At 43.9% G+C, this 12,812-nt stretch overlaps 1 protein-coding gene across 4 annotated transcripts in view; it reads right to left on the reverse strand.

The window, feature by feature from the left end:
• col4a6 (collagen, type IV, alpha 6) overlaps nt 1-12,812 on the reverse strand; it is a 91,377-nt gene continuing 78,565 nt past the window's right edge. For all 4 annotated transcript variants that reach the window (XM_061234348.1, XM_061234347.1, XM_061234346.1 and 1 more), the window contains 18 exons: nt 9,750-9,920; nt 9,405-9,548; nt 8,784-8,906; nt 8,190-8,371; nt 7,841-7,904; nt 7,626-7,700; nt 7,301-7,408; nt 7,025-7,132; nt 6,715-6,786; nt 6,022-6,141; nt 5,681-5,797; nt 5,346-5,507; nt 3,986-4,084; nt 3,626-3,772; nt 3,000-3,116; nt 2,570-2,761; nt 2,016-2,302; nt 1-1,667 (listed from right to left, as the gene is read on the reverse strand). In XM_061234348.1, the coding sequence (XP_061090332.1) occupies nt 1,407-1,667; nt 2,016-2,302; nt 2,570-2,761; nt 3,000-3,116; nt 3,626-3,772; nt 3,986-4,084; nt 5,346-5,507; nt 5,681-5,797; nt 6,022-6,141; nt 6,715-6,786; nt 7,025-7,132; nt 7,301-7,408; nt 7,626-7,700; nt 7,841-7,904; nt 8,190-8,371; nt 8,784-8,906; nt 9,405-9,548; nt 9,750-9,920 (2,549 nt within the window). In that variant the 3' untranslated portion in view covers nt 1-1,406. The remainder of the gene's footprint in view (nt 1,668-2,015; nt 2,303-2,569; nt 2,762-2,999; nt 3,117-3,625; nt 3,773-3,985; nt 4,085-5,345; nt 5,508-5,680; nt 5,798-6,021; nt 6,142-6,714; nt 6,787-7,024; nt 7,133-7,300; nt 7,409-7,625; nt 7,701-7,840; nt 7,905-8,189; nt 8,372-8,783; nt 8,907-9,404; nt 9,549-9,749; nt 9,921-12,812) is intronic.

The following is a 12,812-nucleotide window of genomic DNA, read 5'->3' on the forward strand; positions in this document are numbered from 1 at the left end:
TATAGTAGTTTTCTGCTATTTTTATAGCAAAGGGGATTCAGTGTAGTAAAATATTACACAATCCAACTTACAAATAAGTGAAAAATCATACAAATAAAATGGAAAACATATACTCAAGGCTACCAGTGAGAGACTGTCAGATAAAAGTCAATGGGCATAGTGGTCACGTGTGACTCAGTCCCTTCAAAGAGTTCACAGAAAAAGCAAGTGATTGAAGAGGAAGGGTTTACCTCTACACAGTACCCTTTGGTTTCTTTTTAAAATGTATTGCAGTGTAATGTTGGATATCTGATTCACACTTGCGTGTTTAAAGTATGTTGTATTGAGAGTCTTTCTTGAAGTCTGTTTGTGGTTGAAAAAAGTGAGGGGTGATCAAAACCCCCACCCTTTTGGTTTTCAGAAGATAGAAGTAAAATCAGGGAGAAAAAAATCCTTCAACTTCTGTGTCACTACAATGATTTAAAAGGCAGTTACATGTTGGTTTTCCACTTGGAAAAGGAGACTGGTCTATATTTGTGGTATGTGTATAACTGACTAAGTGAATGCCTATACTCCTTACAGAGGCAGCATAGCAGAACTGTGTATCTCCCTTCAGGGCCTGTCTTGTTCTTCACTCCTCCAGCTGCTCAGCCCATAGTCAATTGCACTGCAATACTGCAGATACTGTAGTCTATCAGTGAGGGGTCTAGACAGACACTCCACTCCACTCTCCCAGGAATCTAGATCAGTGCAATACAACTAGGTGCTGAATCATGTGCATTCTAATAAAAATGAAACACAGTATGTCATTATATATGGTTTTACTTTTCATTCATGCATTCATTCATTCATGTGTTCAAAAGTGCCGGTTTGTGTTATATAAATGGTAGGATTAAAAAAACGAATCCCTAAAATTCAAGAGATTCACAAAAGCACCAGTATGTCCTGTTGATACAGGTGAGAGTAAATATATGTATATACATTTGCGAACCAGATAAAAAGAAATGAACATCATTTTTAACTAACTGTTGGTTGTTACTTAAATGATAAATCAACGGTTCAGTGCTAATCCAAGGGATGTTTCGATGCACTCTCCGAGGTAGCCGTGAATAATAAGACAAAACACAACAAGAAAATAAAAACAAAGAAATGAAAACATATAGCACCAATGTCAGTTAAGAACTACGATAGAACAATGACACAATACCTTCCTCTCCCTCCTCTCCGCTTGATGCAAAGGTGTCTAAATGCAGGGAATGCTTATGGCTACCCCAATCCCTTGCATAATCAAGACAAGAGGGGCGCGGAAGGAGGTATGAAGCTTCTCAGTGTTTTCTCTCATTTCCTAAATCTCTGTTGGCACTCTGTTGGATCCTCTGCTCAGGGCGTCAGTCTCTCTCCACATGCGTGTGCACCTGTGCCTTCAGCTACAAGATCTTCATGCAGACCTGGCAGCGGCTGACGCGCGATCGCAGCTGGCCGGCCTTCAGGGTCTCCTGTGGTGGGGCCTCCACAAACTGCCGCTCCTGCTGCACAGTGGTGAGCCAGAAGCTGTACTTGTTGGCAAAGTAGTGGCACGTCCCGCGGGGGCCGTTGCACTCGATGAAAGGGGTGGCGCGGAAGTCTTCCAGGCAAGAGCCGGGAGAAACCAAGGACTGTCCGCCACCCTCCGCCCCAGCCGCGGTGTGCTGATAAGAGGGATACAGCACGCCTCAGTCAGCATCAAGGGCTACACACTTACTGCGCTGCTCATTCATACTTCTGCTCCGAATCAGAAAGATGAAAAACATGTATGCCAAACCATGCACACCAAGAGGTCTACTGTTTCTCAACTGTGCTTTACAAACTACTGTTGTGCATGGACAAAATTGTACATTGTGGTGTGCGTCATTTTGCTGGCATCAACAAAACATCCATTCAGCTTCTCACAAATCAGTCTTTAGTAAACAAATGAATATTCAACTGAACATGTAAGGCAGTTAAACAATGTTTAACATTGTGCCCAGTGAGGTTTGTGGCAGCCTGTAATGTCTCACCATCAGGAAGGAGTAGCCAATCCACAGGCTCCTCCAGCCCTGGGGACAGGTGGGGATGGTGAGGTCCTGGCTGTGTACGGCCACGGCCTGGGAGGGGGTCTCACACACGGAGCAGCGGCTGATGTACTGCGAGATCTGCTGCTCCGCCACAGGCATCATGGGGATGGGCGCAGTGGTGGACAGCCAGTAGGACTTGTCATTGCGGCTTGCGAAATAGCAGAGCTCGTTCGCATTGCAGTACAGGAAGGGGATGGTGCTGAAACGGGGCAAACAGGAACCTGCCAATCCTGGGATAGAGATACAGAAGCAAACAGGAAGAGAAACATGTGGAAGAGATGGGGGAAGACAATGAAGCGGTAGATATGGCATCATGGTGAAGGTTTAATGTTCAACGTGTCATAATATTGGCATCTGCAAGCTGAGTGACATAGCAACAAACAGTTGGATGTATGCAGTCCATGGTCCTGCTCACCCAAAGATGCTAATACATCACAGTTCCTTGTGCTCTGGTCTCTGTGTAGCAGACAGGCTCTGCTGTTATGCTTGCTATTTACCCAGGTCCTGATTGTGGGCCTTGTCCTGGCCTTCCACATACAGCAAGCTGTAGCCCTCCCATAGCTTAGCCATGCCCTGTGGACACATGGGCACCCGGCTGGACTGGCTGTGCTTCACCAGCGTGTAGCCGATACTGCTGCTGCGGGCAGTGAGCCCAGGGGGGCCAGGGGGGCCTTGCTTCCCAGGGGTACCTGGGAGGGATGGATCAGACCAGATGAGTGGAGCTACACAGACATGTATAATTCACTAATGCTATAAAAGATATAGATGATGAAAATGAAAATACTACTATCGCTAAACAAAGGTTAAACCTGCCACCCCTCCTTTTTGGTACACGTCCATCAAGGAATGTGGTCCCAAAATTAAATTTAAAAAAAGTAAATAACTCATTCAGCACAGCCTCTGGTCTTTATCTCTCTGTCCGCTCACCCTGCTCTCCAGTAAGTCCAGGCAGTCCTCCTGGCCCAACATCTCCAATTGATCCTGGTAGACCTTCTGGCCCAGTAGGCCCCAACTTCCCCGGAAGTCCAGATTTTCCTTTTGAACCTGAAACAATTCAAAGTAAACAAACAACCGTTTTTCCTCTAATGTACTGTACCAATGTCTAATATACTAATGTTTCCTCATGTACTGTATATGGTCAACATCATGTTCCAGGGTATAACAGTGGAGAAGTAGGGGAAGTAGTGATTTCTGTGCCTTGAAGAATCTGATCAAATGGTTGGCATTTATATAGCGCCTTTATCCAAAGTGCTGTACAATTAATGCTTCTCATTCACCCATTCATACACACACTCACACACCAACGGCGATTGGCTACCATGCAAGGCACCGACCAGCTCATCAGGAGCATTTGGGGGTTAGGTGTCTAGCTCAGGGACACTTCGACACAGCCCGGGCAGGGATCGAACCGGCAACCCTCCGACTACCAGACGACTGCTCTTACTGCCTGAGCCATGTCGCCCCGCTCTTCTTCATGGATTCAATTAAATGGATGAATAAAAAGCTACATAATTTAGCTGTTATTATTACTACTACCGGAACCTTGCTCTCACCATGGCGGCCAGGACTCCCAGGCTGACCAGCAGGGCCCAACTCTCCAGGAAACCCTGGGTTTCCTGGAACTCCAAGCTCTCCTTTAGGCATCGGAATTTCAGGTGGTGCAAGAACTATACCAGGGAGTCCCTTCCTGCCAGCCGGCCCTAGGACACATGAAGAGAAGGGTTATCTGCCTGATGTTCACCTGACCTTATCGCCGATCCTGAGTAAACATTATCCAGCGATTTGAAATCTTATTTGTTCAGCGGAATGTAATCTGGGAAAGGCTTTTCTTAGGCTGCTTAACATCATGATGTCAGAAAAATATATAATAATGAACAAATGATCAAAATGTAATGTTTATCCTCATTTCAAACCTGTGAGCCCCTTTGGCCCTTGTCTCCCATAGTATCCAGGGTCTCCCTGGATGCCTGGTTGTCCTGAAGTTCCACTGAACCCCATTTCACCCCTTTCGCCTGCAGGACCGATAAAGAAAGAGGAACAGCTGTTTGTTAGTTGCTGAGGATCCAGGAATATTAACACAGAAGAATTGACGCTTCACAGTGGGCTCAAGAATTATTGGCAAATATTATTGATAAACATTAACAAAAATGCTGTAAACTAAAAAAAGAATAGTTACTGATCTCAGCTTTATTTTCCAACACGTGTAAAGTAGTTTATTAATGATTAAATGCAATCAACCAAGTAAAAAAATGTATTTCCCCAAAAAACAGGTTCCACAATTATTGGCACCCCTGGTTTAATACCCCCTGGCAAAGATGACAGCCAGGGGTCTTTTCCTAAAATTTGTGATAATATTAAGATTAAGATTTTTGACCATTCCTCCATGCAGAACTTTTCAGAACCTTTCTTGGATTTCTCTACAGTTTTGACCACAGGTTTTTGATGGGATTCAAGTCTGGAGACTGCGATGGCCACAGCAGAACATGGATGTTGTTTTTACTCAACCATTTCTGTGTGGATGTTTGGAGTCCTCAGGCTGGAGGCAACCAGATTTCTTGGTACTTTGTTGAATTTATTGGCAGCAAAACATCTCCAATACTTAGTGAGCACTTTATTAGGTAATCATGACTTATTTTCTAGACTTATTAAGTCCTCTGCTGCTGTAGCCTATCCATTTTGTGGTTTGTGGTTTGTGTGTGTTCAGAGACACAGTGTACCACTGTAATGCGTGGTTATTTGTGTTACTGTCACCTTCCAGTCAGCTTCAACCAGTCTGGCCCTTCTCCTCTGACCTCACTCATTCACAACATGTTTCTGGCCTCAGAACTGCTGCTCACTGGATGTTTTATGTTTTTTGCACTATTCTCTGCAAACTCTAGAGACTGTTGTGTGTGAAAATCCCAGGAGATCAGCAGTTTCTGAGATACTCAATCACTTAGATCACATTTCCACACCATTCTGACATTTGGTCTGAAAAACAGCTGAAGCTCTTGACCATGTCTGCAAGCTTTTATGCATTGCTTGGTTGATTGGTTGATTATTTGTATTAACAAGCTGGTGTACATGTGTACCAAGTGCAATAGTCCTAAAATATGCCCCTTTATCTAATTTTGATAGCATTTAAAGCTTAGTGCAAGCTACTTCTGGTTTCATACCATTTTGATTGACTGGTCAGTCTGAAACCAGAGGTTCCCAAGTCAAAGTTTCAACCGAATATGCTTCAGTGCCTCTGCTTTCTCTTACTATTATAACATTAATAAACCCTTTCATCACCTTTAAGTCCTGGGCTGCCAGGCTGTCCAGAGGCTCCTGGGGCCCCAGGGTCTCCAAGTGCACCAGGTATGCCAGGGAAGCCAGGGAGTCCTGAGTCACCTCTGTCACCCTGGTAAGTGCCCGGGCCAGCAGGACCCATGGGGCCTGGGCGGCCACGGAAACCTGACCAATAACACAGATTACACATAAGAACCAGACAGGAGGCAGTAGAAGTGCTTTACGGCATGATCAACCAACAAAAACAATGAAAATAAATGCTTATAAAGGCTGAAAAGAGATTTCCTCTAAAGGGAGTATAAGAATAAGAAAATGAGATGTTGAGATGCAGTGCATACCTTGCTCTCCATCTAATCCAGGTAGACCGAGATCTCCAGGGGGCCCTACAATGTCAGAGGTGACGGAGACCCCTTGAGGTCCAGGTAGACCAGGGAAACCTACCCCACCAGGGGTACCTGCAGACCACATAATTGTCATAATCATTAGCAGTAATTATGATTCATTCCTTTTTTTAACCATGTGCTGATATTAAGTTATTCAAATTTCACAAAAGGTTCTTGGGACTTCAGCGACAAAGTGCAGCTAGTTTTGATAAACTTCTCAAACTTGCTAAATATTTCTCGGGTATTGAGTTTTATTTTTCAGCCTACGCAGCAGCTGTCAAGCATGTCCCTCTCACCTTGGTTTCCTCTGGCCCCTTTGGCTCCAGGGATGCCAGGACCTCCTGATAAAGATGGCCCTCTTTCCCCCTTCAGCCCAGGAAAGCCTGGTGCCCCAGGTCGGCCTCCTTCACTAAGACCTGATAAAGAGAAGGGTTGGAGCCAAAGTTTTTTTAAACTGAGTCTCAGATGTCAATCATACAAACAGTCTGGAAGAAAGTATTTATTATATTTTACATTTAGATCCTAGGCATGCAGTAGGCTACAACTTGGGCATCAAACCAATACCCTAAGAGCACAGTTGTAGCCATTATGCTGCAGTGCCTCTTGCATGGTGGTAGTACAGTATATTATCATCATACATGTTTTTAAAATAGAATTTTGAATATGTTCAATATGTAAAACTGAATCCCTTTACTGTATAAGATATCCATATTGAAAAACTAAATGCACAACAAAGCACAGCATAGATGTTTCAGGGCTCAGCCTGAAGAAATGAATATGGGTACAATTTTGCTTTAAATGCTGTGCAAATAACTACTTTTGAGTGTGAATTATCTGGTGGAAAGTCTACCTCCTGGCTATTGTGCCATCTAGAAAATCCAGGGGACTGGAACAAAATACTGGGGAGGACTTTTCTCTGGAATCATCTACTAAGTCAATTTAATTATGAAAAAATATTTTGAAGTACAAAAGAAGATGTATTCACTAACCTGGAGTTCCAGGTAGACCTTTCGCCCCTCCGAGTCCATTGAGACCATCAAGACCTGGAGAGCCAGGTAAACCTGCACAGGAATTCACATTATGATTTTCAAAAGCACCAACAATGAAGGACAGTGTCAATCCTATTGTTAATATCTGAAAGATTATTATTTTTCACAATTTGCAATATTCTATTTGTATATAATGTATGTCATACATCCCTATTTGCAAGGTTTTAAAGTTTTAAATGGCAGAGGATAGGTGAACAGAAAAATTAACATTCACACTAAAATTCACTAAAAAGATACCCCTGATGCGGACCTTTCTGGCCAAGAGCTCCTGGAGTTCCAGGAAAACCAGGTGAACCATCCAACCCTCTGACTCCTGGGAAACCACCTTGGCCTTTGCTACCAGGGAACCCTGGGGTACCTGTGAGAGCATTTTTTACAGTTAACAACAAATAAATGCAAGTGTTAGACTTAATATTTTCAGGAAAATTTCTCTTGAAAAACCTTTGCATTTACAGTTCATTACATTAGGTTGATAATGATTCCATGGCTCTTTTCCCCCTCTTTTGTGAAATATAACATAGCTTACCCATCTGTCCTGGACGACCTGGCTCTCCAGGTTGGCCCTTCTGTCCACTGTATCCAGAACTTCCAGGGAAACCAGCATCTCCTGGAAGGCCTGTGTTACCTCTTCTACCTACAGGACACCATGAGACAGGGGCAGGGTATGAAGAGAAACCAGTGCTCATTACTTCACAGAGCACCATAAGAGGGTTGCAGAAAAGTTATGGATATGGTGATTTGTCGCATCACAAAATAAGCCCATATTTTACTTGAAAATCTTGAACATCCATTTAAATTGACTGTAGTGTGGTAGAGGGAGTCAGTAGGCAGTAAAACCATGTGACACTCACCATGTAATCCAGGGTCTCCAGGAAGTCCTTTAGCACCAGGGGCTCCAGGTATACTGAAGGAATCACCACGCTCACCTAGGGAGAGACAAGAGCATTCACACCGTGTGACTGCTGTACACCACAGGGCAACCTCTGAGGGCAACTGGCTAGTTCAGTGCCAATGGGTTATAAAAGTAATTTTCTGTATCTGTGACAACATTGCAGTAGAAACTCACCTTTTCTACCAGGCTGTCCTGGGCCTCCGGGGAATCCAGGTTGACCAGGTGCCCCATCATCACCCTGAAGCATAGCACACATCACACAAAAGCGACCATGAAAAGATCATACTTCTGTTACAGCAATCTACTATGACTCAAATGGTTTCAGTTTACACTGTACAAATAGACTAAACTTGGTTATAAATGTAACAAATTTTCAAACAAACCCTTCAAAAGACCATGTGTTTGTGTGCATGTATCCATGTGTGTGCGTGCGTGTATCCATGTGTTTAGGGTGTTTGCTATGACCTGTTGAATGACCATTCTGTGTGTGTATGTGTATGTGCATGTGCTTGTTTATGTTTACCCTAGGCCCTGGCATGCCAGAGAAGCCAATAATTCCTGGAGATCCCTTGGGTCCAGGCAGGCCAGGAACATTGGAGGTTCCAGGGAGGCCTGGTACCCCAGGTTTGCCCTTCTCCTGACCAGGTCGTCCAGGCAGACCGGGCCGGCCCTGCCGCCCTGCTGACCCCGGGCCTCCTTTATCACCTGCAGGTGGGAAGATAATGGCCCACGATATCAGACCAGAAACACATCACATTTTGACTATATTGGGCTCATTTTACAATTATTATCACAATTTAATTTATGCTTTTAATATTTTGCACACCCTTCCTTTTTCACAGTACAGACACTTTCACTGATTGCTGGTCTGTAAGCACTGCTGCCCATATTGTAGAGGTTAAGGTACATGACCAGGACCCGCAAGGTCGGTGGTTCGAATCCCCGGTGTAGGCACAATAAGATCTGCACAGCCGTTGGGCCCTTGAGCAAGGCCATTAACCCTGCATTGCTCCAGGGGAGGACTGTCTCCTGCTTAGTGTAATCAACCGTATGTCGCTCTGGATAAGAGCGTCTGCCAAATGCCATTAATGTAATGTAATGTAATGCTGTACAATACCTCTTGGTCCAGGGAATCCAGAATAGCCGCTTTGGCCACTGTCCCCGATCTCCCCTTTCACCAGCAGGCCGACTCGGGGAGGTAGAGATGCCGGTCCAGGCAGACCAGGTGTCCCCCGATCCCCTGAAACAAGTCACATCTGAGTTCACATTGCCCACTACAGGTTTAAATCTACACCACACCTCATTAAAAGGCACAAACACAGACATGCAAATCCACAAAGTCAAGTCTCTGGAAAAAATATATAAAAACTATATATAGACTAATTGATAACGCACCAGAGAATGGCACACAAAAAGTTTAAATTTTAATGAAGTTGCCAAAAGAGATCCGGTCATGAAGACCTATGATAAATCTGCTGTTCATTCACAAATTCCACTAGAAAATTTTTAATATCTTTTTAGACAGGAACGCTATATATAGTCAAGACACCAAGATGTGTGAGCACCAAAAATTATCTCTATTTTTATCTTTTCATTTAATAAATGTATTACTTTGACTAATTTCATTAAAAAAAAGATACAACGATGAAACTGGATTACTGGGACACTATTCACATTTCACTTGCAATTATAAATACAGTACTGCCCCCCACCAACTGTATTCAAGGTCTGACTGTACCTTTTAGACCCGTGGTGCCAATTTCTCCTGGCAAGCCACCCCGTCCAGGGAAGCCCGGTAAACCCTTTGACCCAGTTACCCCAGGGGCACCAGGGCTTCCTGGCATTCCAGGGAACCCCAACATACCAGCTAACCCCTTCTCACCTGCATAACAAACACAAATTAACACTTACAGAAGTAGGGAGACACATACACAAAGGCCCCTGCTATGGAGATAGATGAAAAGAGACTTATAGCATATAGTCAATAATGCCTCCTGCTACAAGAAACTTACACAGACGGATTCTTCTTGACAGGGACCTTCAGGTCTACGTCTTTAATTATGTATTTGGAAAAGCACATTACCCTTCCTTCCTGGTGCTCCAGGGATGCCATTTCCGGCGGCAGTTCCTGGTGGCCCTTGGGGGCCCCTGAGTCCTGGTTGACCAGGGTTCCCTCCATCTCCGGGCAGGCCCTTCATTCCTGCAGGCCCTGGTGGTCCGGGTTCTCCGACAGAGCCCTTGAGCCCTGGGAATCCTGCAGGTAATTGAACAGAGTGGTCAACTGCTGGCCTAACAGCTCTTAGGAGACTAAGCAGTGAAACAAGGCTAAGGCCACATCCTGCAGGGCTGAGGCCCCCCCACCGTCACCCTACAGGCAGGCTACACAACACCAGCGTCCTGCTGCTCTGTCTGGCTGTCTGCAGTGCACATTTTCTTTTCATGTTTCCAATCCTTAACTTGGAACATGTTCACTAATATTATTGGATTTTCTCAGTCCAGATGCCCCCTCAGTACACATGCCAAACAAAATACAGGATTAAGTTTATTTAAACTGTAAACATACATGAATTTAGGGACGTAACTCACAGTAGCAATGTGAATGAAAATGAAGCCATAAAACAGCCATATGAGCACATACAACAGAGTGATGCAACGTTACGGAAACATCAGGTAATGAAACATGAAACAGAGAAGGAGACATTTTAAACAAAAAAGTAGGGAGGGTAAAGAATCCCTGGTCCAATCAAATACATTATTCACAATTAAACGGATTAATTTAATTTAGAAAATTATTTGTTGATTAGAGGCTGCAATCATTATTCAGTTAGTACTATAGTATCATTATGAATTAAGAGAGTGCACTTTTATTCCTTGGGAGTGATGCTGTTAGCACAAGTACTAGAAAGAGTTACATAATCTACGTAAACTTGAAACCATATATAACTTTTTTTCCGCAGTCATACTTGATAGTAATACCAAAGGACATAATACTAATAAGACATAAGAACTCCTATTCAACATTCATGACATTTTTCAAGGGAAGTGCTCTTCAACCTTGTTATCATACTTACTGTATGCATGTTTTCATATCTTTGACTGGCGCATTGCGCATCTTGGTCAATGACATTTTTCAAGCTTGTCATCTATAACTTCTAAGCAGATACTACTCTAAAAAGCACAGAACCAGAGCGCCTCTGCTAAATAGCACATTAGATGATGCTACAAAGCCTTAGAAAGCCAAAGCCAATAGCACACCACCAAGTAGGTTTAGGGTCAAACTGTCAAAATGCTACATTGGTAGTCAATCCCTAGTGATTTCTACAGTGATTATCTGGTTGGTAGTTTCTTATGTTTATTAATGCCACACAAGCGAAGCAGGGGTTAAAGCAGAAAATATGTAAATTAGTAATGTTTCAGTATATAATCATTGATAACCACATGAAAGAAGCTGGGGCTTAGTGTATGTCAACCATGGGAAACCACTGGGTGTTATACACTCATTCTCAGTGAATGTCACTCTCTCCCTCTCGCCCCCCCCTCTCTCCCTCTCTCTCACACACACACACACACACACACACACACACACACACACACACACACACACACATACACACACACATGCACACACACACGCGCACACACATACACCCGCACACACACATACAACTGCAGCACTCTTCATGTCAATCTACAGAGGAGATCAAAAGGGACATGCCTTTAACAGTAGAGAAGAGAAGGCCAAGGCTTAAATGAATCAAGTAGCAAGTTGTTAAAGTGCTATACTTTACCATAAAATAATTCACTTAGAGTACTGCTGAATCACAAAATATGTCTATACATAAAACTACTGTTGCTATCCTCTTCCCTCCTTACTCCAAGCCTTAGATTATAAAGGAGGAGAGTGAACAGGTGTGCATTGGCCTTCAGGTCTCGGTGTGGTTTGGGACATGCTCTCCTCACTCAGTGCCTGGCTTGGTTAGAGAAGGAGGTCACTGTAGGGGGTTAGGTCTTTACGTGCCAACCCAGGCTCATGGGCGCACGGAGAGGCAGTAGGGCCGATTAGGTTCGACTTTGTTTCAACACTACAGGGGCCAGCAGCAGCAGGAGCAGTTCTCACCTTGACAGCCTAGGGAGTGACCCCACACCAAGAACAGAATGTGACACCAGAAATGGAGGGATGGGAGGATGGTGATGGTGGTGGTGGTGGAGGAGAAGGATGAAAAGAGACCCACGGTGAGGAAGATAAAAAAAACAGGCCAACGGAGATTTTCAAAGAGAAACGCAGCAGCAACGTAGAGAGGGATGTCTGGGAATGATGAGCACCAGCACGAGAAAGCTACTCCCTTTCTCTCGAGTGTGTCCGGTTTGGACTGTACACGCAAGGCCCAGTAGCTGTTCCTGTATCATTCTGAAAACCTTGTCAATGTGTGTTGAGTTACTGTGTCCCCGAGGACTGTCTGATGATTAAATGTTAATGGAAAAAAACCTGCAGGATTATCAAAATAGCCAGCCTGATCTATCCACTTATTGGAGCCCTAACAGAGTAAAGAAGAACAATTTGATGCATGGCTATTTATTACTGGTTGGATCCCAGAAGTTGATGCATCATAGTCTCTCTAAACCCCATTTTAATAACCCTGCAAAATGGGTAGGTGTAGGTAGGTAGGTCACACACGCTGATTTGAGGATTTGGCCTGAGGCATTCCGGGCCTTGGGGACTGTCAGACTCCTGCCCTACTATTGTATGAACTGAGCACTGAGCACTGGGTTAGGTACTTCATAAAAGCATATGAGCAGGATTGCTCTGAAATGTCATCAGCTTATCTGGTGAGGGGAATCCAAAAACAAGGAAAGCGAAAGATTTTCTCAATAATTAATCTGAAATCAACACGTTGACACAGTGAAGATACGATTTAGGAAGAGCCATTTTGTCCTTCAACGTACAAGTGATCCTTACCATCAGCATTACCAGAAATATTACTGTGAATATGTTCTATTCTTTTGACTAATTGTGTTATAAAAAGCATTAGCAGATGCCAGAGCACAACAGAAATCACAAAACAAAAGTTAACTCACAAATTTGAGACAACTATGATATGACCGAGTCGCCAAATGTGATGTGCACCTTATCTGTGTACTTCTTATT

Source organism: Conger conger, chromosome 3 (genome assembly GCF_963514075.1).
Source record: "Conger conger chromosome 3, fConCon1.1, whole genome shotgun sequence".
Lineage (NCBI taxonomy): Eukaryota > Metazoa > Chordata > Actinopteri > Anguilliformes > Congridae > Conger > Conger conger.